Source organism: Entelurus aequoreus, linkage group LG10 (assembly GCF_033978785.1).
Source record: "Entelurus aequoreus isolate RoL-2023_Sb linkage group LG10, RoL_Eaeq_v1.1, whole genome shotgun sequence".
NCBI classification, from domain to species: domain Eukaryota; kingdom Metazoa; phylum Chordata; class Actinopteri; order Syngnathiformes; family Syngnathidae; genus Entelurus; species Entelurus aequoreus.
The window spans coordinates 58,316,665-58,339,820 of NC_084740.1; the positions used below are offsets into that span (position 1 = coordinate 58,316,665).

At 35.1% G+C, this 23,156-nt stretch overlaps 1 protein-coding gene across 2 annotated transcripts in view; it reads right to left on the reverse strand.

The window, feature by feature from the left end:
* The window catches only part of LOC133658843 (transient receptor potential cation channel subfamily M member 1-like), a 96,390-nt gene that overhangs the window by 45,034 nt on the left and 28,200 nt on the right, over positions 1-23,156 (reverse strand). For both annotated transcript variants that reach the window (XM_062061298.1, XM_062061297.1), the window contains exons 9-12: positions 15,023-15,095; positions 14,828-14,928; positions 5,585-5,761; positions 5,385-5,519 (exon numbers count right to left, since the gene is read on the reverse strand). In XM_062061298.1, the coding sequence (XP_061917282.1) occupies positions 5,385-5,519; positions 5,585-5,761; positions 14,828-14,928; positions 15,023-15,095 (486 nt within the window). The remainder of the gene's footprint in view (positions 1-5,384; positions 5,520-5,584; positions 5,762-14,827; positions 14,929-15,022; positions 15,096-23,156) is intronic.

Sequence of the window (23,156 nt, forward strand, 5' to 3'; positions counted from 1 at the left end):
ATAAGTCTAAGGGATGACTATTATAAGTCTAAGAGATGACTATTCTAAGTCTAAGAGATGACTATTCCAAGTCTAAGATATGACTATTCTAAGTCTAAGAGATGACGATTATAAGTCTAAGGGATGACTATTATAAGTCTAAGAGATGACTATTCTAAGTCTAAGAGATGACTATTCTAAGTCTAAGAGATGACTATTCTAAGTCTAAGAGATGACTATTATAAGTCTAAGGGATGACTATTCTAAGTCTAAGAGATGACTATTCTAAGTCTAAGAGATGACTATTATAAGTCTAAGAGATGACTATTATAAGTCTAAGGGATGACTATTATAAGTCTAAGAGATGACTATTATAAATCTAAGAGATGACTATTATAAGTCTAAGAGATGACTATTATAAGTCTAAGAGATGACTATTATAAGTCTAAGAGATGACTATTATAAGTCTAAGGGATGACTATTATAAGTCTAAGAGATGACTATTCTAAGTCTAAGAGATGACTATTCTAAGTCTAAGAGATGACTATTCTAAGTCTAAGAGATGACTATTATAAGTCTAAGGGATGACTATTATAAGTCTAAGGGATGACTATTATAAGTCTAACAGATGACTATTATAAGTCTAAGAGATGACTATTATAAGTCTAAGAGATGACTATTCTAAGTCTAAGAGATGACTATTCTAAGTCTAAGAGATGACTATTATAAGTCTAAGAGATGACTATTCTAAGTCTAAGGGATGACTATTATAAGTCTAAGAGATGACTATTATAAGTCTAAGAGATGACTATTCTAAGTCTAAGGGATGACTATTATAAGTCTAAGGGATGACTATTATAAGTCTAAGAGATGACTATTCTAAGTCTAAGAGATGACTATTCTAAGTCTAAGAGATGACTATTATAAGTCTAAGAGATGACTATTCTAAGTCTAAGAGATGACTATTCTAAGTCAAAGAGATGACTATTATAAGTCTAAGAGATGACTATTCTAAGTCTAAGAGATGACTATTCTAAGTCTAAGAGATGACTATTCTAAGTCTAAGAGATGACTATTATAAGTCTAAGAGATGACTATTATAAGCCTAAGAGATGACTATTCTAAGTCTAAGAGATGACTATTATAAGTCTAAGAGATGACTATTCTAAGTCTAAAAGATGACTATTATAAGTCTAAGAGATGACTATTATAAGTCAAAGAGATGACTATTCTAAGTCTAAGAGATGACTATTCTAAGTCTAAGAGATGACTATTATAAGTCTAAGGGATGACTATTCTAAGTCTAAGAGATGACTATTCTAAGTCTAAGAGATGACTATTCTAAGTCTAAGATATGACTATTCTAAGTCTAAGAGATGACTATTCTAATTCTAAGAGATGACTATTATAAGTCTAAGAGATGACTATTCTAAGTCTAAGAGATGACTATTATAAGTCTAAGAGATGACTATTATAAGTCTAAGAGATGACTATTATAAGCCTAAGAGATGACTATTGTAAGTCTAAGAGATGACTATTATAAGTCTAAGAGATGACTATTCTAAGTCTAAAAGATGACTATTATAAGTCTAAGAGATGACTATTCTAAGTCTAAGAGATGACTATTCTAAGTCTAAGAGATGACTATTCTAAGTCTAAGAGATGACTATTATAAGTCTAAGAGATGACTATTATAAGTCCAAGAGATGACTATTCTAAGTCTAAGAGATGACTATTATAAGTCTAAGAGATGACTATTATAAGTCTAAGGGATGACTATTATAAGTCTAAGAGATGACTATTATAAGTCTAAGGGATGACTATTATAAGTCTAAGAGATGACTATTATAAGTCTAAGAGATGACTATTATAAGTCTAAGGGATGACTATTATAAGTCTAAGAGATGACTATTATAAGTCTAAGAGATGACTATTATATATCTAAGAGATGACTATTCTAAGTCTAAGAGATGACTATTCTAAGTCTAAGAGATGACTATTATAAGTCTATAAGAGATGACTATTCTAAGTCTAAGGGATGACTATTATAAGTCTAAGAGATGACTATTATAAGTCTAAGAGATGACTATTCTAAGTCTAAGGGATGACTATTATAAGTCTAAGAGATGACTATTATAAGTCTAAGAGATGACTATTATAAGTCTAAGAGATGACTATTATAAGTCTAAGGGATGACTATTATAAGTCTAAGAGATGACTATTATAAGTCTAAGAGATGACTATTATAAGTCTAAGGGATGACTATTATAAGTCTAAGAGATGACTATTATAAGTCTAAGAGATGACTATTCTAAGTCTAAGGGATGACTATTATAAGTCTAAGAGATGACTATTATAAGTCTAAGAGATGACTATTATAAGTCTAAGGGATGACTATTATAAGTCTAAGGGATGACTATTATAAGTCTAAGAGATGACTATTCTAAGTCTAAGAGATGACTATTCTAAGTCTAAGAGATGACTATTCTAAGTCTAAGAGATGACTATTATAAGTCTAAGGGATGACTATTATAAGTCTAAGAGATGACTATTATAAGTCTAAGAGATGACTATTCTAAGTCTAAGGGATGACTATTATAAGTCCAAGAGATGACTATTCTAAGTCTAAGAGAAGACTATTCTAAGTCTAAGAGATGACTATTCTAAGTCTAAGAGATGACTATTATAAGTCTAAAGGATGACTATTATAAGTCTAAGAGATGACTATTATAAGTCTAAGAGATGACTATTCTAAGTCTAAGAGATTACTATTATAAGTCTAAGGGATGACTATTATAAGTCTAAGAGATGACTATTCTAAGTCTAAGAGATGACTATTCTAAGTCTAAGAGATGACTATTCTAAGTCTAAGAGATGACTATTATAAGTCTAAGGGATGACTATTATAAGTCTAACAGATGACTATTATAAGTCTAAGGGATGACTATTATAAGTCTAAGAGATGACTATTATAAGTCTAAGAGATGACTATTCTAAGTCTAAGAGATGACTATTCTAAGTCTAAGAGATGACTATTATAAGTCTAAGAGATGACTATTCTAAGTCTAAGGGATGACTATTATAAGTCTAAGAGATGACTATTATAAGTCTAAGAGATGACTATTCTAAGTCTAAGGGATGACTATTATAAGTCTAAGGGATGACTATTATAAGTCTAAGAGATGACTATTCTAAGTCTAAGAGATGACTATTCTAAGTCTAAGAGATGACTATTATAAGTCTAAGAGATGACTATTCTAAGTCTAAGAGATGACTATTCTAAGTCAAAGAGATGACTATTATAAGTCTAAGAGATGACTATTCTAAGTCTAAGAGATGACTATTCTAAGTCTAAGAGATGACTATTATAAGTCTAAGAGATGACTATTATAAGCCTAAGAGATGACTATTCTAAGTCTAAGAGATGACTATTATAAGTCTAAGAGATGACTATTCTAAGTCTAAAAGATGACTATTATAAGTCTAAGAGATGACTATTATAAGTCAAAGAGATGACTATTCTAAGTCTAAGAGATGACTATTCTAAGTCTAAGAGATGACTATTATAAGTCTAAGGGATGACTATTCTAAGTCTAAGAGATGACTATTCTAAGTCTAAGAGATGACTATTCTAAGTCTAAGAGATGACTATTCTAAGTCTAAGAGATGACTATTCTAATTCTAAGAGATGACTATTATAAGTCTAAGAGATGACTATTCTAAGTCTAAGAGATGACTATTATAAGTCTAAGAGATGACTATTATAAGTCTAAGAGATGACTATTATAAGCCTAAGAGATGACTATTGTAAGTCTAAGAGATGACTATTATAAGTCTAAGAGATGACTATTCTAAGTCTAAAAGATGACTATTATAAGTCTAAGAGATGACTATTCTAAGTCTAAGAGATGACTATTCTAAGTCTAAGAGATGACTATTCTAAGTCTAAGAGATGACTATTATAAGTCTAAGAGATGACTATTATAAGTCCAAGAGATGACTATTCTAAGTCTAAGAGATGACTATTATAAGTCTAAGAGATGACTATTATAAGTCTAAGGGATGACTATTATAAGTCTAAGAGATGACTATTATAAGTCTAAGGGATGACTATTATAAGTCTAAGAGATGACTATTATAAGTCTAAGAGATGACTATTATAAGTCTAAGGGATGACTATTATAAGTCTAAGAGATGACTATTATAAGTCTAAGAGATGACTATTATATATCTAAGAGATGACTATTCTAAGTCTAAGAGATGACTATTCTAAGTCTAAGAGATGACTATTATAAGTCTATAAGAGATGACTATTCTAAGTCTAAGGGATGACTATTATAAGTCTAAGAGATGACTATTATAAGTCTAAGAGATGACTATTCTAAGTCTAAGGGATGACTATTATAAGTCTAAGAGATGACTATTATAAGTCTAAGAGATGACTATTATAAGTCTAAGAGATGACTATTCTAAGTCTAAGGGATGATTATTATAAGTCTAAGAGATGACTATTATAAGTCTAAGAGATGACTATTATAAGTCTAAGGGATGACTATTATAAGTCTAAGAGATGACTATTATAAGTCTAAGAGATGACTATTCTAAGTCTAAGGGATGACTATTATAAGTCTAAGGGATGACTATTATAAGTCTAAGAGATGACTATTATAAGTCTAAGAGATGACTATTATAAGTCTAAGGGATGACTATTATAAGTCTAAGGGATGACTATTATAAGTCTAAGAGATGACTATTGTAAGTCTAAGAGATGACTATTCTAAGTCTAAGAGATGACTATTCTAAGTCTAAGAGATGACTATTATAAGTCTAAGGGATGACTATTATAAGTCTAAGAGATGACTATTATAAGTCTAAGAGATGACTATTCTAAGTCTAAGGGATGACTATTATAAGTCCAAGAGATGACTATTCTAAGTCTAAGAGAAGACTATTCTAAGTCTAAGAGATGACTATTCTAAGTCTAAGAGATGACTATTATAAGTCTAAGGGATGACTATTATAAGTCTAAGAGATGACTATTCTAAGTCTAAGAGATGACTATTCTAAGTCTAAGAGATGACTATTCTAAGTCTAAGAGATGACTATTATAAGTCTAAGGGATGACTATTCTAAGTCTAAGAGATGACTATTCTAAGTCTAAGAGATGACTATTCTAAGTCTAAGAGATGACTATTATAAGTCTAAGAGATGACTATTCTAAGTCTAAGAGATGACTATTATAAGTCTAAGAGATGACTATTCTAAGTCTAAGAGATGACTATTCTAAATCTAAGAGATGACTATTATAAGTCTAAGGGACGACTATTATAAGTCTAAGAGATGACTATTCTAAGTCTAAGAGACGACTATTCTAAGTCTAAGAGATGACTATTTACGGATCCCACCGTGTTGTACAACTCCTCCAGTCTCGGAATGGTGAGGAAGTGGTGAATATTGACGCCATTCTCCAGGAGCAGCTTGACAAAGTCCACTCTGTCCAGCACCAGAGCGTCCATCATGCCTTGTTCCAGGGAGTTGACCTGGAATAACCACGCTCAGAAACTGCAATTCTTATTACTTCATCCTCATTTTTGTTGTTGTTTACCCAACGAATCATCTCCAGTTTCCTTGGATCAGTTTCCTCCGGAGGTTCCGGCTTGGCCTTCCCTTTGCCCTTCCCCTTCTTGGCTCGGTTCTTGTTGCGAGGGGCGCTAGCAGGACTCTTCTGCTTCTCCTGGGTGTGAGCCACCATGGTGGTGGTGTGGCTGATGGCGCCTGCAGGCTAGGAGCACAAGATTCCATCTTTGTTAAAACACCACACTTTATCGCTCACTTTTTAATCTATTATTCCTAGCAGGTTTTTAGTTTTCTAATTATTGTTCTTTGTTAGCCTTCTTATTCCACATTTTTCATCGGATTGGAGCCATTCCACTTTCAAAATGTTCAGCTCATTTGTGACACACGTGCTACAATTTTGTTTTGTTTTCCAAAAATACCCACATTTCCAGGAATTCCACTCTTTCCGGGACATTTTTCCAACATGAATTGCTCAATTGATTGAAAATGTTCCGAATTCAAATGCTCCTTACTAATATTAGTCAATGGCTAAAATAAAGTTAGTATGCATAACATATATATTTTTGTATGTTTTGGAACTTGACGCATGCTACTGTTAGCATGCTGATGTTAGCATGCTAGCTTTTTTGGGCAAATTTAGCAGGTATACACCTCTGTCATATGTATATTTGACACATGCTTACATGCTAATGTTAGCTTTTTTTGGGTAATGTTGAAGGTATACACCTCAGTCATATATTTTGGTACTTGATGAATGCTAACTGTTAGCGTGCTAGCTTTTTTTTGGCAAATTTAGCAGGTATACACCTCTGTCATATGTATATTTTGTGTACTTGACACATGCTTACATGCTAATGTTAGTTTTTTGGGGTTAATGTTGAAGGTATACACCTCAGTTATATATTTTGGTACTTGATGAATGCTAACGGTTAGCGTGCTAGCTTTTTTGGGGGGCAAATTTAGCGGGTATACACCTCTGTCATATGTATATTTTGGTATTAGGCGCATACTTACATGCTAATGTTAGTTTTTTGGGGGGTAATGTTGCAGGTATACACCTCAGTCATATATTTTTGTACTTGATGAATGCTAACTATTAGCGTGCTATTTTTTTGGGGGGCAAATTTAGCAGGTATACACCTCAGTCATATGTATATTTTGGTACTTGACACATGCTTACATGCTAATGTTAGCTTTTTTTGGGTAATGTTGAAGGTAAACACCTCAGTCATATATTTTGGTACTTGATGAATGCTAACTGTTAGCGTGCTAGCTTTTTTTTGGCTAATTTTGCAGGTATACACCTCTGTCATATGTATATTTTGTGTACTTGACACATGCTTACATGCTAATGTTAGTTTTTTGGGGTTAATGTTGAAGGTATACACCTCAGTTATATATTTTGGTACTTGATGAATGCTAACGGTTAGCGTGCTAGCTTTTTTGGGGGGCAAATTTAGCGGGTATACACCTCTGTCATATGTATATTTTGGTATTAGGCGCATACTTACATGCTAATGTTAGTTTTTTTGGGGGTAATGTTGCAGGTATACACCTCAGTCATATATTTTTGTACTTGATGAATGCTAACTATTAGCGTGCTATTTTTTTTTTGGGCAAATTTAGCAGGTATACACCTCAGTCATATGTATATTTTGGTACTTGACACATGCTTACATGCTAATGTTAGCATTTTTTGGGTAATGTTGAAGGTAAACACCTCAGTCATATATTTTGGTACTTGATGAATGCTAACTGTTAGCGTGCTACCTTTTTTTTGGCTAATTTTGCAGGTATACACCTCTGTCATATGTATATTTTGTGTACTTGACACATGCTTACATGCTAATGTTAGCTTTTTTTAGGTAATGTTAAAGGTATACACCTCAGTCATATATTTTGGTACTTGATGAATGCTAACTGTTAGCGTGCTAGCTTTTTTTTGGGGCAAATTTAGCGGGTATACACCTCTGTCATATGTATATTTTGGTGTTAGGCGCATGCTTACATGCTAATGTTTGCTTTTTTTGGGTAATGTTGAAGGTATACACCTCAGTCATATATTTTGGTACTTGATGAATGCTAACTGTTAGCGTGCTACCTTTTTTTGGGGCTAATTTAGCAGGTATACACCTCTGTCGTATGTATATTTTAGTACTTGACGCATGCTTACATGCTAATGTTAGCTTTTTTGGGTAATATTTGAAGGTATACACCTCAGTCATATATTTTGGTACTTGATGAATGCTAACTGTTAGCGTGCTAGCTTTTTTGGGGGGCTAATTTAGCAGGTATACACCTCTGTCATATGTATATTTTGGTGTTAGGCGCATGCTTACATGCTAATGTTAGTTTTTTTTGGGTAATGTTGAAGGTATACACCTCAGTCATATATTTTGGTACTTGATGAATGCTAACTGTTAGCATGCTAGCTTTTTTTGGCTAATTTTGCAGGTATACACCTCTGTCATATGTATATTTTGTGTACTTGACATGCTTACATGCTAATGTTAGCTTTTTTTGGGTAATGATGAATGTATACACCTCAGTCATATATTTTGGTACTTGATGAACGCTAACTGTTAGCGTGCTAGATTTTTTTGGGGGCAAATTTAGCGGGTATACACCTCTGTCATATGTATATTTTGGTGTTAGGCGCAAGCTTACATGCTAATGTTAGCTTTTTTTGGGTAATGTTGAAGGTATACACCTCAGTCATATATTTTGGTACTTGATGAATGCTAACTGTTAGCGTGCTAGCTTTTTTTTGGCAAATTTAGCAGGTATACACCTCTGTCATATGTATATTTTGTGTACTTGACACATGCTTACATGCTAATGTTAGTTTTTTGGGGTTAATGTTGAAGGTATACACCTCAGTCATATATTTTGGTACTTGATGAATGCTAACTATTAGCGTGCCAGCTTTTTTTGGGGGCAAATTTAGCGGGTATACACCTCTGTCATATGTATATTTTGGTGTTAGGCGCATGCTTACATGCTAATGTTTGCTTTTTTTGGGTAATGTTGAAGGTATACACCTCAGTCATATATTTTGGTACTTGATGAATGCTAACTGTTAGCGTGCTACCTTTTTTTGGGGCTAATTTAGCAGGTATACACCTCTGTCGTATGTATATTTTAGTACTTGACGCATGCTTACATGCTAATGTTAGCTTTTTTGGGTAATATTTGAAGGTATACACCTCAGTCATATATTTTGGTACTTGATGAATGCTAACTGTTAGCGTGCTAGCTTTTTTGGGGGGCTAATTTAGCAGGTATACACCTCTGTCATATGTATATTTTGGTGTTAGGCGCATGCTTACATGCTAATGTTAGTTTTTTTTGGGTAATGTTGAAGGTATACACCTCAGTCATATATTTTGGTACTTGATGAATGCTAACTGTTAGCATGCTAGCTTTTTTTGGCTAATTTTGCAGGTATACACCTCTGTCATATGTATATTTTGTGTACTTGACATGCTTACATGCTAATGTTAGCTTTTTTTGGGTAATGATGAATGTATACACCTCAGTCATATATTTTGGTACTTGATGAATGCTAACTGTTAGCGTGCTAGATTTTTTTGGGGGCAAATTTAGCGGGTATACACCTCTGTCATATGTATATTTTGGTGTTAGGCGCATGCTTACATGCTAATGTTAGCTTTTTTTGGGTAATGTTGAAGGTATACACCTCAGTTGTATATTTTGGTACTTGATGAATGCTAACTGTTAGCGTGCTAGCTTTTTTTTGGCAAATTTAGCAGGTATACACCTCTGTCATATGTATATTTTGTGTACTTGACACATGCTTACATGCTAATGTTAGTTTTTTGGGGTTAATGTTGAAGGTATACACCTCAGTCATATATTTTGGTACTTGATGAATGCTAACTGTTAGCGTGCCAGCTTTTTTTGGGGGCAAATTTAGCGGGTATACACCTCTGTCATATGTATATTTTGGTACTTGACACATGCTTACATGCTAATGTTAGCATTTTTTGGGTAATGTTGAAGGTAAACACCTCAGTCATATATTTTGGTACTTGATGAATGCTAACTGTTAGCGTGCTACCTTTTTTTTGGCTAATTTTGCAGGTATACACCTCTGTCATATGTATATTTTGTGTACTTGACACATGCTTACATGCTAATGTTAGCTTTTTTTAGGTAATGTTAAAGGTATACACCTCAGTCATATATTTTGGTACTTGATGAATGCTAACTGTTAGCGTGCTAGCTTTTTTTGGGGGCAAATTTAGCAGGTATACACCTCTGTCATATGTTTATTTGACACATGCTTACATGCTAATGTTAGCTTTTTTTGGGTAATGTTGAAGGTATACACCTCAGTCATATATTTTGGTACTTGATGAATGCTAACTGTTAGCGTGCTACCTTTTTTTTGGCTAATTTTGCAGGTATACACCTCTGTCATATGTATATTTTGTGTACTTGACACATGCTTACATGCTAATGTTAGCTTTTTTTTTGGGGGGGGGGTAATGTTGAAGGTATACACCTCAGTTATATATTTTGGTACTTGATGAATGCTAACGGTTAGCGTGCTAGCTTTTTTGGGGGGCAAATTTAGCGGGTATACACCTCTGTCATATGTATATTTTGGTATTAGGCGCATGCTTACATGCTAATGTTAGTTTTTTGGGGGTAATGTTGCAGGTATACACCTCAGTCATATATTTTTGTACTTGATGAATGCTAACTATTAGCATGCTATTTTTTTTTTTGGCAAATTTAGCAGGTATACACTTCTGTCATATGTATATTTTGGTACTTGACACATGCTTACATGCTAATGTTAGCTTTTTTTGGGTAATGTTGAATGTATACACCTCAGTCATATATTTTGGTACTTGATGAACGCTAACTGTTAGCGTGCTAGCTTTTTTGGGGGGCAAATTTAGCGGGTATACACCTCTGTCATATGTATATTTTGGTGTTAGGCGCATGCTTACATGCTAATGTTAGCTTATTTTGGGTAATGTTGAAGGTATACACCTCAGTCATATATTTTGGTACTTGATGAATGCTAACTGTTAGCATGCTAGCTTTTTTTGGCAAATTTAGCAGGTATACACCTCTGTCATATGTATATTTTGTGTACTTGACACATGCTTACATGCTAATGTTAGTTTTTTGGGGTTAATGTTGAAGGTATACACTTCAGTCATATATTTTGGTACTTGATGAATGCTAACTGTTAGCGTGCCAGCTTTTTTTGGGGGCAAATTTAGCGGGTATACACCTCTGTCATATGTATATTTTGGTGTTAGGCGCATGCTTACATGCTAATGTTTGCTTTTTTTGGCTAATTTAGCAGGTATACACCTCTGTCATATGTATATTTTGGTACTTGACGCATGCTTGCATGCTAATGTTAGTTTTTTTGGGGGTAATGTTGAAGGTATTGTTGCGTCGGACCAGTTCTTCCTCCAAGGGAATCTAAGTTACTGGTCAATCCCAAGTTCTTTAGATGACATATATGCTGAGTAAGAAGGACCCTCAGGACAGTTTTGTAATATTATCAAGTTTTACTGAAAGTTACAGGAGAACCACCTTTTTTTTTACTAATGTTGAAGGTATACACCTCAGTCATATGTATATTTTGGTATTAGGCGCATGCTTACATGCTAATGTTAACTTTTTTTGGGTAATGTTGAAGGTATACACCTCAGTCATATATTTTGGTACTTGATGAATGCTAACTGTTAGCGTGCTACCTTTTTTTTGGCTAATTTTGCAGGTATACACCTCTGTCATATGTATATTTTGTGTACTTGACACATGCTTACATGCTAATGTTAGCTTTTTTGGGGGGGGGGGTTAATGTTGAAGGTATACACCTCAGTTATATATTTTGGTACTTGATGAATGCTAACGGTTAGCGTGCTAGCTTTTTTGGGGGGCAAATTTAGCAGGTATACACCTCTGTCATATGTATATTTTGGTGTTAGGCGCATGCTTACATGCTAATGTTAGTTTTTTTGGGGGTAATGTTGCAGGTATACACCTCAGTCATATATTTTTGTACTTGATGAATGCTAACTATTAGCGTGCTATTTTTTTTTTTGGCAAATTTAGCAGGTATACACCTCAGTCATATGTATATTTTGGTACTTGACACATGCTTACATGCTAATGTTAGCTTTTTTTGGGTAATGTTGAAGGTAAACACCTCAGTCATATATTTTGGTACTTGATGAATGCTAACTGTTAGCGTGCTACCTTTTTTTTGGCTAATTTTGCAGGTATACACCTCTGTCATATGTATATTTTGTGTACTTGACACATGCTTACATGCTAATGTTAGCTTTTTTGGGGGGGGGGGTGTAATGTTGAAGGTATACACCTCAGTTATATATTTTGGTACTTGATGAATGCTAAAGGTTAGCGTGCTAGCTTTTTTGGGGGGCAAATTTAGCGGGTATACACCTCTGTCATATGTATATTTTGGTATTAGGCGCATGCTTACATGCTAATGTTTGCTTTTTTTGGGTAATGTTGAAGGTATACACCTCAGTCATATATTTTGGTACTTGATGAATGCTAACTGTTAGCGTGCTACCTTTTTTTGGGGCTAATTTAGCAGGTATACACCTCTGTCGTATGTATATTTTAGTACTTGACGCATGCTTACATGCTAATGTTAGCTTTTTTGGGTAATATTTGAAGGTATACACCTCAGTCATATATTTTGGTACTTGATGAATGCTAACTGTTAGCGTGCTAGCTTTTTGGGGGGGCTAATTTAGCAGGTATACACCTCTGTCATATGTATATTTTGGTGTTAGGCGCATGCTTACATGCTAATGTTAGTTTTTTTTGGGTAATGTTGAAGGTATACACCTCAGTTATATATTTTGGTACTTGATGAATGCTAACGGTTAGCGTGCTAGCTTTTTTGGGGGGCAAATTTAGCGGGTATACACCTCTGTCATATGTATATTTTGGTATTAGGCGCATGCTTACATGCTAATGTTAGTTTTTTTGGGGGTAATGTTGCAGGTATACACCTCAGTCATATATTTTTGTACTTGATGAATGCTAACTATTAGCATGCTATTTTTTTGTTTGGCAAATTTAGCAGGTATACACCTCTGTCATATGTATATTTTGGTACTAGACACATGCTTACATGCTAATGTTAGCTTTTTTGGGGTAATGTTAAAGGTAAACACCTCAGTCATATATTTTGGTACTTGATGAATGCTCACTGTTAGCGTGCTACCTTTTTGGCTAATTTTGCAGGTATACACCTCTGTCATATGTATATTTTGTGTACTTGACACATGCTTACATGCTAATGTTAGCTTTTTTGGGGTAATGTTGAAGGTATACACCTCAGTCATATATTTTGGTACTTGATGAATGCTAACTGTTAGCATGCTAGCTTTTTTTGGCTAATTTTGCAGGTATACACCTCTGTCATATGTATATTTTGTGTACTTGACACATGCTTACATGCTAATGTTAGTTTTTTTGGGGGTAATGTTGAAGGTATTGTTTCAAGTTTTACTGAAAGTTACAGGAGAACCACCTTTTTTTTACTAATGTTGAAGGTATACACCTCAGTCATATGTATATTTTGGTATTAGGCGCATGCTTACATGCTAATGTTAGCTTTTTTTGGGTAATGTTGAAGGTATACACCTCAGTCATATATTTTGGTACTTGATGAATGCTAACTGTTAGCGTGCTACCTTTTTTTGGGGCTAATTTAGCAGGTATACACCTCTGTCGTATGTATATTTTAGTACTTGACGCATGCTTACATGCTAATGTTAGCTTTTTTGGGTAATATTTGAAGGTATACACCTCAGTCATATATTTTGGTACTTGATGAATGCTAACTGTTAGCGTGCTAGCTTTTTTGGGGGGCTAATTTAGCAGGTATACACCTCTGTCATATGTATATTTTGGTGTTAGGCGCATGCTTACATGCTAATGTTAGTTTTTTTTGGGGTAATGTTGCAGGTATACACCTCAGTCATATATTTTGGTACTTGATGAATGCTAACTGTTAGCGTGCTACCTTTTTTTGGGGCAAATTTAGCAGGTATACACCTCTGTCATATGTATATTTTGTGTACTTGACACATGCTTACATGCTAATGTTAGCTTTTTTTGGGTAATGTTAAAGGTAAACACCTCAGTCATATATTTTGGTACTTGATGAATGCTCACTGTTAGCGTGCTACCTTTTTTGGCTAATTTTGCAGGTATACACCTCTGTCATATGTATATTTTGGTACTTGACACATGCTTACATGCTAATGTTAGCTTTTTTTGGGTAATGTTGAAGGTAAACACCTCAGTCATATATTTTGGTACTTGATGAATGCTAACTGTTAGCGTGCTACCTTTTTTTTGGCTAATTTTGCAGGTATACACCTCTGTCATATGTATATTTTGTGTACTTGACACATGCTTACATGCTAATGTTAGCTTTTTTTAGGTAATGTTAAAGGTATACACCTCAGTCATATATTTTGGTACTTGATGAATGCTCACTGTTAGCGTGCTACCTTTTTTTGGCTAATTTTGCAGGTATACACCTCTGTCATATGTATATTTTGTGTACTTGACACATGCTTACATGCTAATGTTAGCTTTTTTTGGGTAATGTTGAAGGTATACACCTCAGTCATATATTTTGGTACTTGATGAATGCTAACTGTTAGTGTGCCAGCTTTTTTGGGGGGCAAATTTAGCGGGTATACACCTCTGTCATATGTATATTTTGGTGTTAGGCGCATGCGTACATGCTAATGTTTGCTTTTTTGGGTAATTTAGCAGGTATAAACCTCTGTCATATGTATATTTTGGTACTTGACGCATGCTCGCATGCTAATGTTAGTTTTTTTGGGGGTAATGTTAAAGGTATTGTTGCGTCGGACCAGTTCTTCCTCCAAGGGAATCTAAGTTACTGGTCAATCCCAAATTCTTTAGATGACATATATGCTGAGTAAGAAGGACCCTCAGGACAGTTTTGGAATATTATCAAGTTTTACTGAAAGTTTCAGGAGAACCACCTATACCAATACATTCATACCAGCTTCCTATGTTGTTCTGGCATTCCAAGGGAAAAGGCAACTCATTTCACACAGAATGTGTCGGGCAAACCGCGATTAATGGGGCCATACGAATCCCCTTCGTATTGTATATGTGTCGTATATAATAATAATGCAGTAAATAATTGTACCTCAATGAATTGGCACAAATTTAAAGCTAAACATCGACTTACAGGTAAATTATGTCCGTAAACAAAGATGTGATTTCGAGCGATGTCCACTCGGTTCCAGGCCAGAGCCAAGCTGAGCTGGTCGGCCGCTGAGGCGTTGGTGCCTGATGTGAGGAAACAAGAAGAAAAAAGTAAGTGTGTAGCATCCGGAACAGAACTCACACAGGGAAATTGTTGATACCGTGGCGGTGATCGTACCTTTTAGCAAGGCGGTAAGAATGGCCATCTCGATATCCTGCTGTCCTTCTGAGCCCATTCGAAAAACTGTGATCTATTTGTGAGGAGGAAACAAACATCATGTTTTGTACCTGTGTGTGTTTGTCACTGAAGTGGAAAGGCAAAGTAATTACCCTATAATGCAACTAAATGACTCTAAACCAGGGGTGACCATTACGTTGATAGCGAGCTTAAAGGCCTACTGAAATGATTTTTTTTTATTTAAACGGGAATAGCAGATCCGTTCTATGTGTCATACTTGATCATTTCGCGATATTGCCATATTTTTGCTGAAAGGATTTAGTAGAGAACGACGACGATAAAGATCGCAACTTTTGGTATCTCAAAAAAAACAACCCTTGCCTCTACCGGAAGTAGCGTGACGTCACAGGAAGAAGGATTCCTCACAATTCCGCTTTGTTTACAATGGAGCGAGAGAGATTCGGACCGAGAAAGTGACGATTACCCCATTAATTTGAGCGAAGATGAAAGATTCGTGGATGAAGAACTTTAGAGTGAAGGACTAGAGTGTAGTGCAGGGTGTATCTTTTTTCGCTCTGACCGTAACTTAGGTACAAGCTGGCTCATTGGATTCCACACTCTCTCCTTTTTCTATTGTGGATCACGGATTTGTATTTTAAACCACCTCGGATACTATATCCTCTTGAAAATGAGAGTCGAGAACGCGAAATGGACATTCACAGTGACTGAACATGTAAATACACGGTTAATAATTTTCAGCTTGGCGAAGCTAAAAAAATAGAAGCTAACTTAGCTACAGAGCTAACGTGATAGCAGGCTCAAATGCAGATAAAAACAAAATAATAAAAATCCCTGACTGGATGGATAGACAGAAGATCAACAATACTATTAAACCATGAACATGTAAATACACGGTTAATCATTTTCAGCTTGGCGAAGCTAAAAAAATAGAAGCTAACTTAGCTACGGAGCTAACGGGATAGCATCTGTCTCAAATGCAGATAGAAACTAAATTTTAAAAAACCCTGACTGGAAGGATAGACAGAAGATCAATAAATACTATTAAACCATGAACATGTAAATACACGGTTAATAATTTTCAGCTTGGCGAAGCTAAAAAAAATAGAAGCTAACTTAGCTACGGAGCTAACGTGATAGCATCAGTCTCAAATGCAGATAGAAACTAAATTTAAAAAAAACCCTGACTGGAAGGATAGACAGAAGATCAACAATACTATTAAACCATGAACATGTAAATACACGGTTAATAATTTTCAGCTTGGCGAAGCTAAAAAAATAGAAGCTAACTTAGCTATGGAGCTAACGTGATAGCATCAGTCTCAAATGCAGGTAGAAACTAAATTAAAAAAAACCCTGACTGGAAGGATAGACAGAAGATCAACAATACTATTAAACCATGAACATGTAAATACACGGTTAATAATTTTCAGCTTGACGAAGCTAAAAAAATAGAAGCTAACTTAGATGCGGCTGCGGCGGCGGGCGTTGTACGCTTTTGACGACACCCCGGCCGCCATCAGAGTCGGCAAGAAACATATATTTCCCCAAAGTTACGTACGTGGCATGCACATATCGACACGCACGTACGGGCAAGCGATCAAATGTTTGGAAGCCAAAGCTGTACTCACCGTAGTGCGTCTGTTATCCTGCTCAAAACACAACACAACCTCCTGATTGTGTTGGTGTTGCTACAGCCAGCCGCTAATACACCGATCGCACCTACAACTTTCTTCTTTGCAGTCTCCATTGTCCATTAAACAAATTGCAAAAGATTCACCAACACAGATGTCCAGAATACTGTGGAATTTTGTCGAAGAAAACAAAGGTATTTGAATTGGGTCCAAACACTTCCCTTGCCCTCGTGACGTCACGCGCATACGTCATCATACCGCGACGTTTTCAAGCGGAAGTTTCCTGGGAAATCTAAAATGTCACTTTATAAGTTAACCCGGCCGTATTGGCATGTGTTGCAATGTTAAGATTTCATCATTGATATATAAACTATCAGACTGCGTGGTCGGTAGTCGTGGCTTTCAGTAGGCCTTTAAAACAAAAAATAGACCTAAACATTTTCGTCACTTGATTTGACATTCACGGCACCCGAGGGTCTTGCGAGATGACGCTGGCTGCTGCCAGATCATTAAGAAAAAATGACCGACAGGAAGGCGAGAAACACTTTTTATTTCAACAGACTCTCGCACCATGAATTGATTAACGTGGAGCCGACTTAAACAAGTTGAAAAACTTATTCGGGTGCACTGCAAAAAGTCAGTGCTCAAAAACAAGAAAAAAAAAAATACAAAAATTAGGGGTATTTCATTTGAACTACCGTATTTTCCGCACCGTAAGCCGCACCTAAAAAAAATGTTTTTTCTCAAAAGCTGACAGTGCAGCTAATAACCCGGTGCACCTTATATATGGATTAATATTAGGGATGTCCGATAATGGCTTTTTGCCGATATCCGATATTCCGATATTGTCCAACTCTTTAATTACCGATACCGATATCAACCGATACCGATATCAACCGATATATACAGTCGTGGAATTAACACATTATTATGCCTAATTTGGACAACCATGTATGGTGAAGATAAGGTACTTTTTAAAAAAAATTATAAAATAGGATAACTAAATTAAAAACATTTTCTTGAATAAAAAAGAAAGTAAAACAATATAAAAACAGTTACATATAAACTAGTAATTAATGAAAATGAGTAAAATTAACTGTTAAAGGTTAGTACTATTAGTGGACCAGCAGCACGCACAATCATGTGTGCTTACGGACTGTATCCCTTGCAGACTGTATTGATATATATTGATATATAATGTAGGAACCAGAATATTGATAACAGAAAGAAATGGGGGGAGGGAGGTTTTTTGGGTTGGTGCACTAATTGTAAGTGTATCTTGTATTTTTTATGTTGATTTAATAAAAAAATTAAAAAAAAAACCCGATACAGATAATAAAAAAACCGATACTGATAATTTCCGATATTACATTTTAACGCATTAATCGGCCGATAATATCGGACATCCCTAATTAATATTAATATTTATTTTCATAAAGTTTAGGTCGCGCAACTACGGTAAACAGCCGCCATCTTTTTTCCCCGTAGAAGAGGAAGCGCTTCTTCTTCTACGGTAAGCAACCGCCCCCATAGAAGAGGAAGCGCTTCTTCTTCTACTGTAAGCAACCGCCAAGGTGAGCACCCGCCCCCGTAGAAGAAAAAGCGCACGGATATTACCTTTCATTTCATTTGTGTGTTTCTGTAAAGACCACAAAATGTCTCCTACCAAGAGACACGCGTACAAGGTTCCACTGACTTTTGATATTCATGTGAACCGCACTGTGGATACAACGGGAGCACGTACGGTGAATATTCGCACCACAGGGAATGAAAAGTCGTCCTTCACTGTGGTTCTAGCTTGCCATGCTAACGGCCAGAAACTTCCACCCATGGTGACATTCAAAAGGAAGACCTTGCCAAAAGAGAACTTTCCAGCCGGCGTCATCATAAAAGCTAACTCGAAGGGATGGATGGATGAAGAAAAGATGAGCGAAGAGACCGGGTGACTTTTTTCATCCTACGACTGCATGCGCGTCCACATCACAGATGGTGTCAAAAAACAAGTGAAGCACACCGAAGAAGAAGAATTCGAGGGATTTGTGGATGAGGAATAACTTCAGAAAGTGAGCTTTAAATGTTTATTTTGTGTGTCGTGTGACACTAACGTTCGAGCAACGTGGAGTTATTGATGTTGCTATTGCTCTGCACTATTTTGAGTGTTACTATTTTTGTGATTGCACATTTGCACATTACATTTTGGGAGTGAACAGAGTTGTTAGAACGCTGGTTTGTAATATATTATTAAAGTTTGACTGACCTATCTGACTGTTTTGTTGACATTCCCTTTAGCGCAGCATAGGTGCGGCTAATAACACGGGGCGGCTAATAGGTAAACAAAGTTTTGAAATATGCCATTCATTGAAGGTGCGGCTTACAACACGGGGGCGCCTTATGGTGCGGAAAATACGGTAAGCAAAATTATCTGCCAATAGAACAAGAAAATTTGGCTTGTCAAGACTTTCTAAAACAAGTAAAATTAGCTAACCTCAATGAACCCCAAAATACCTTAAAATAAGTATATTCTCAAGTGCACTACTATATGAGTACGTATTTTCTATTGTTTCATTGAAAATAAAACAGCAAAGTCCATTTGGCTGTCATCTGTTCTAATTATGAGACACAATTGTGTCAAAGTCATGATTTTTTTTCCATACTTGAAATAAGAAATGATTACTTTAAAAAAAGTAGTTTTATACTTGTGAGTGTTGATGACACAACAGTTGATATTCTAGTTTCAAGCATGTTTTACTCAATATAGCTCATCAAATCTCAGCAACAAGCTGTAATATCTTACTGAGATCATTTAGGACCAAAACACTTAAAACAAGTAAAACACTCTAACATAAAATCTGCTTAGTGAGAAGAATGATCTTATCAGACAGAAAATAAGCAAATACCACCCTTATTTGAGGTATTTCATCTTACTTAGATTTCAGTTTTTGCAGTGTGTTACCATTTAGTGGTCAATTGTACGGAATATGTACTGTACTGTGCAATCTACTAATAAAAGTTTCAATCTATCAAAAAACCGTACCTGCCGTCAAAACTCTAAAAAACCGACTGCACAGTTCCCGTCTTCACAATAAAAGCGCTGCACCATCCTGCCTGCGCTAACAAAATAAGAGTCTGTCAGTCAGTCCGTTTCAGTTGATGTGGAGCATGCATACGATACAATGTCACGCGTCACACATTTCCAGTTGTTTCATTACAGCACGTCCGAAAAGGAGTAGGAGGAAGCAGAGCTTATTTCATCCTACCCCTTTTCATACAATTTCACCATGAATTGATTAACGTGGATCCCGATTTAAACAAGTTGAAAAACTTATTGGGGTGTTACCATTTAGTGGTCAATTGTACGGAATATGTACTGTACTGTGCAATCTACTAATAAAAGTCTCAATCAATCAATCAATCAATCCATATCAATTGTATCCCGTTTCCTTGTTCTCTGTCACAGAACATTGAATAGATAAATAATAAATACATAATACAACAAAGTAAGTAAACAAATATTAAATACATAAATAATCTTTAAAAAAATCATCATAATTCTTGTTGTGTGTACTTTGTGAACACTTGTAGTTTGAACCGTCTCTTAAAGTGAATCATATTGCTGCTTTGTTGGATTTCTTGGCTTAATCCGTTCCATTATTTAATTCCACATACTGATATACTAAAAGTTTTAAGTGTTGTACGAGCATACAAATGTTTAAATTACATTTTCCTCTAAGGTTATATTTCTCCTCTTTTGTTGAGAAGAATTGTTGTATATTCTTGGCTAGCAGGTTATAGTTTGCTCGGTGCATCATTTTAGAGCAGGGGTCACCAACGCGGTGCCCGCGGGCACCAGGTCGCCCGTAAGGACCAGATGAGTCGCCCGCCGGCCTGTTCTAAAAATAGCTCAGATAGCAGCACTTACCAGTGAGCTGCCTCTATTTTTTAAATTGTATTTATTTACTAGCAAGCTGGTCTCGCTTTGCCCGACATTTTTAATTCTAAGAGAGACAAAACTCGAATAGAATTTGAAAATCCAAGAAAATATTTTAAAGACGTGGTCTTCACTTGTTTAAAAAATTCATTAATTTTGTTACTTTGCTTCTTATAACTTTCAGAAAGACAATTTTAGAGAAAAAATACAACCTTAAAAATGATTTTAGGATTTTTAAACACATATACCTTTTAAATTCCTTCCTCTTATTTCCTGACAATTTAAATCGATGTTCAAGTAATTTTTTTATTTTTTATTGTAAAGAATAATAAATACATTTTAATTGAATTCTTCATTTTAGCTTCTGTTTTTTCGACGAATAATATTTGTGAAATATTTCTTCAAACTTATTATGATTAAAATTCAAAAAAATTATTCTGGCAAATCTAGAAAATCTGTATAATCAAATTTAAATCTTATTTCAAAGTCTTTTGAATTTCTTTTAAAATTTTTGTTCTGGAAAATCTAGAAGAAATAATGATTTGTCTTTGTTAGAAATATAGCTTGGTCCAATTTGTTATATATTCTAACAAAGTGTAGATTGGATTTCAACCTATTTAAAACATGTCATCAAAATTCTAAAATTAATCTTAATCAGGAGAAATTACTAATGATGTTCCATAAATAATTTTCTTAATTTTTTCAAAAAGATTCGAATTAGCTAGTTTTTCTCTTCTTTTTTTCGGTTGAATTTTGAATTTTAAAGAGTCGAAATTGAAGATAAACTATGTTTCAAAATTTAATTGTCATTTATTTCGTGTTTGCTCCTCTTTTAATCCGTTCAATTAAGTGTAAATATCATTAATTATTAATAATAACATAGAGTAAAAGGTAAAATGAGCAAATTGGCTATTTCTGGCAATTTATTTAAGTGTGTCTCAAACTGGTAGCCCTTCGCATTAATCAGTACCCAAGAAGTAGCTCCTGGTTTCAAAAAGGTTGGTGACCCCTGCTCTAGATCTTTGCAAATGCACCAAATCGTGGATTTTCAATATTTTTGATTCAATAAATAAAGCCTTTGTATGTTCTCTATATCCAACATGATGTTGTATTCTAATTGATATTGTAACGACCTGCTGAGGTCCATGTTGTGTTTTTGAGTGAGTGATTTTCAGAATTCCCATTGTTTGGAACGTACCACGTGATTGGCGAAGAAGGAGAAAGCGGTCGTTGTTGCGGAAATGAGGAATGAGGAAAGACGTGCGTGTGGAAGGACCGAGATCAATTGAGCTGTTTTAGTATAGGTTGCTCGATAAAAGTTTAAAAAGAGCGTCAGACTACAATATCTTTTTGTTACACCGTTAGTGAATGAAGTGTACTTTTGTAGTTGTTTCCATAGACATCTTCTAAGGGTACGCAGCATGGAGCGCTACTGCCTACTGGCGCTGACGAGACGCGGGGCCGCCATCTTGGAGTGGTGATTTGCTCCACTCACTGCAATTCATTTGGCAGGAGCAATGAACTGTCAGCGCATTCAATTCAGCTTACCTCACTGAATACCACTGATTTTCACACGCTTTTTTTGTCATACGTGTAGCTATGATAAAGGACACATGTTTTATTATTCATAGTTTGCTTAACAGTTATAGAATACTCTTATATGCAATAAATGACCAGACGTCCCAGATTAAAACTGGGAATATAATCCCAGAGAAAGGGGAAAAAAAGGTCAGCTATTTTTAAATTGAAGAAACAATATGATTATGTTATATATACATGCGTATATCTTACATAAACAATGTATGAATACATTAGATATCTATATATTTTATAGACTGTATCTCTGTTGCTGCAGCAGCAGAAGAAAGTTTATTCTGTCTTGACACTTTGTATTGATATTTTGTATTACATTCTTCCCTTAAATGATCATGTTTACAGTGATTGTTTCATATGTGTTTTTTATGTATGTCGCTTTGGATAAAAGCGTCTGCCAAATACTTTAACATAAACATATATAAGTACCTAAAAGTCTTTATATCAGCTAAAACCACCAATCTGTTTCACTGGATTCAGAATAAAACCAAATTCTGTCTTACCCAACAATGTTAGTATTTTTGAATATTGTTACTTGAAGACTTATTCCTGGTTACAATTATACTGTTAAAGTATTGTCTTATACTTTGCCTAAAATGAGAATGCATCATAATCAGTGGCGGCTGGTGAATTTTGTTTTAGTTGGGACTGAAAGTTTGTAAACCAAACCCCTGTAGGGGGGTCATCCTCCCCCAGAAGATTTATTTGTGATTTTCACATACAAATGAAGCATTCTGGTCAGGCACGTGCACACATAGGGCCCTATGGGTGCCTGAGCCCCTGCCCTTTTTTGCCTCGTCTTAAAAAGTGCCCTCTGCCTGTGTGTGTGTTTTTTTCTTTTTTTTCTTTAAACATTAATAAATTCCTGTCAGGGATGTTAAAAAAAAAATAAAAAAAAACAGCGGTACAAAAACTCCACGTTTTTTTGTAATACCGGGTTGTTTGAGTTCGAGTGAGTGAG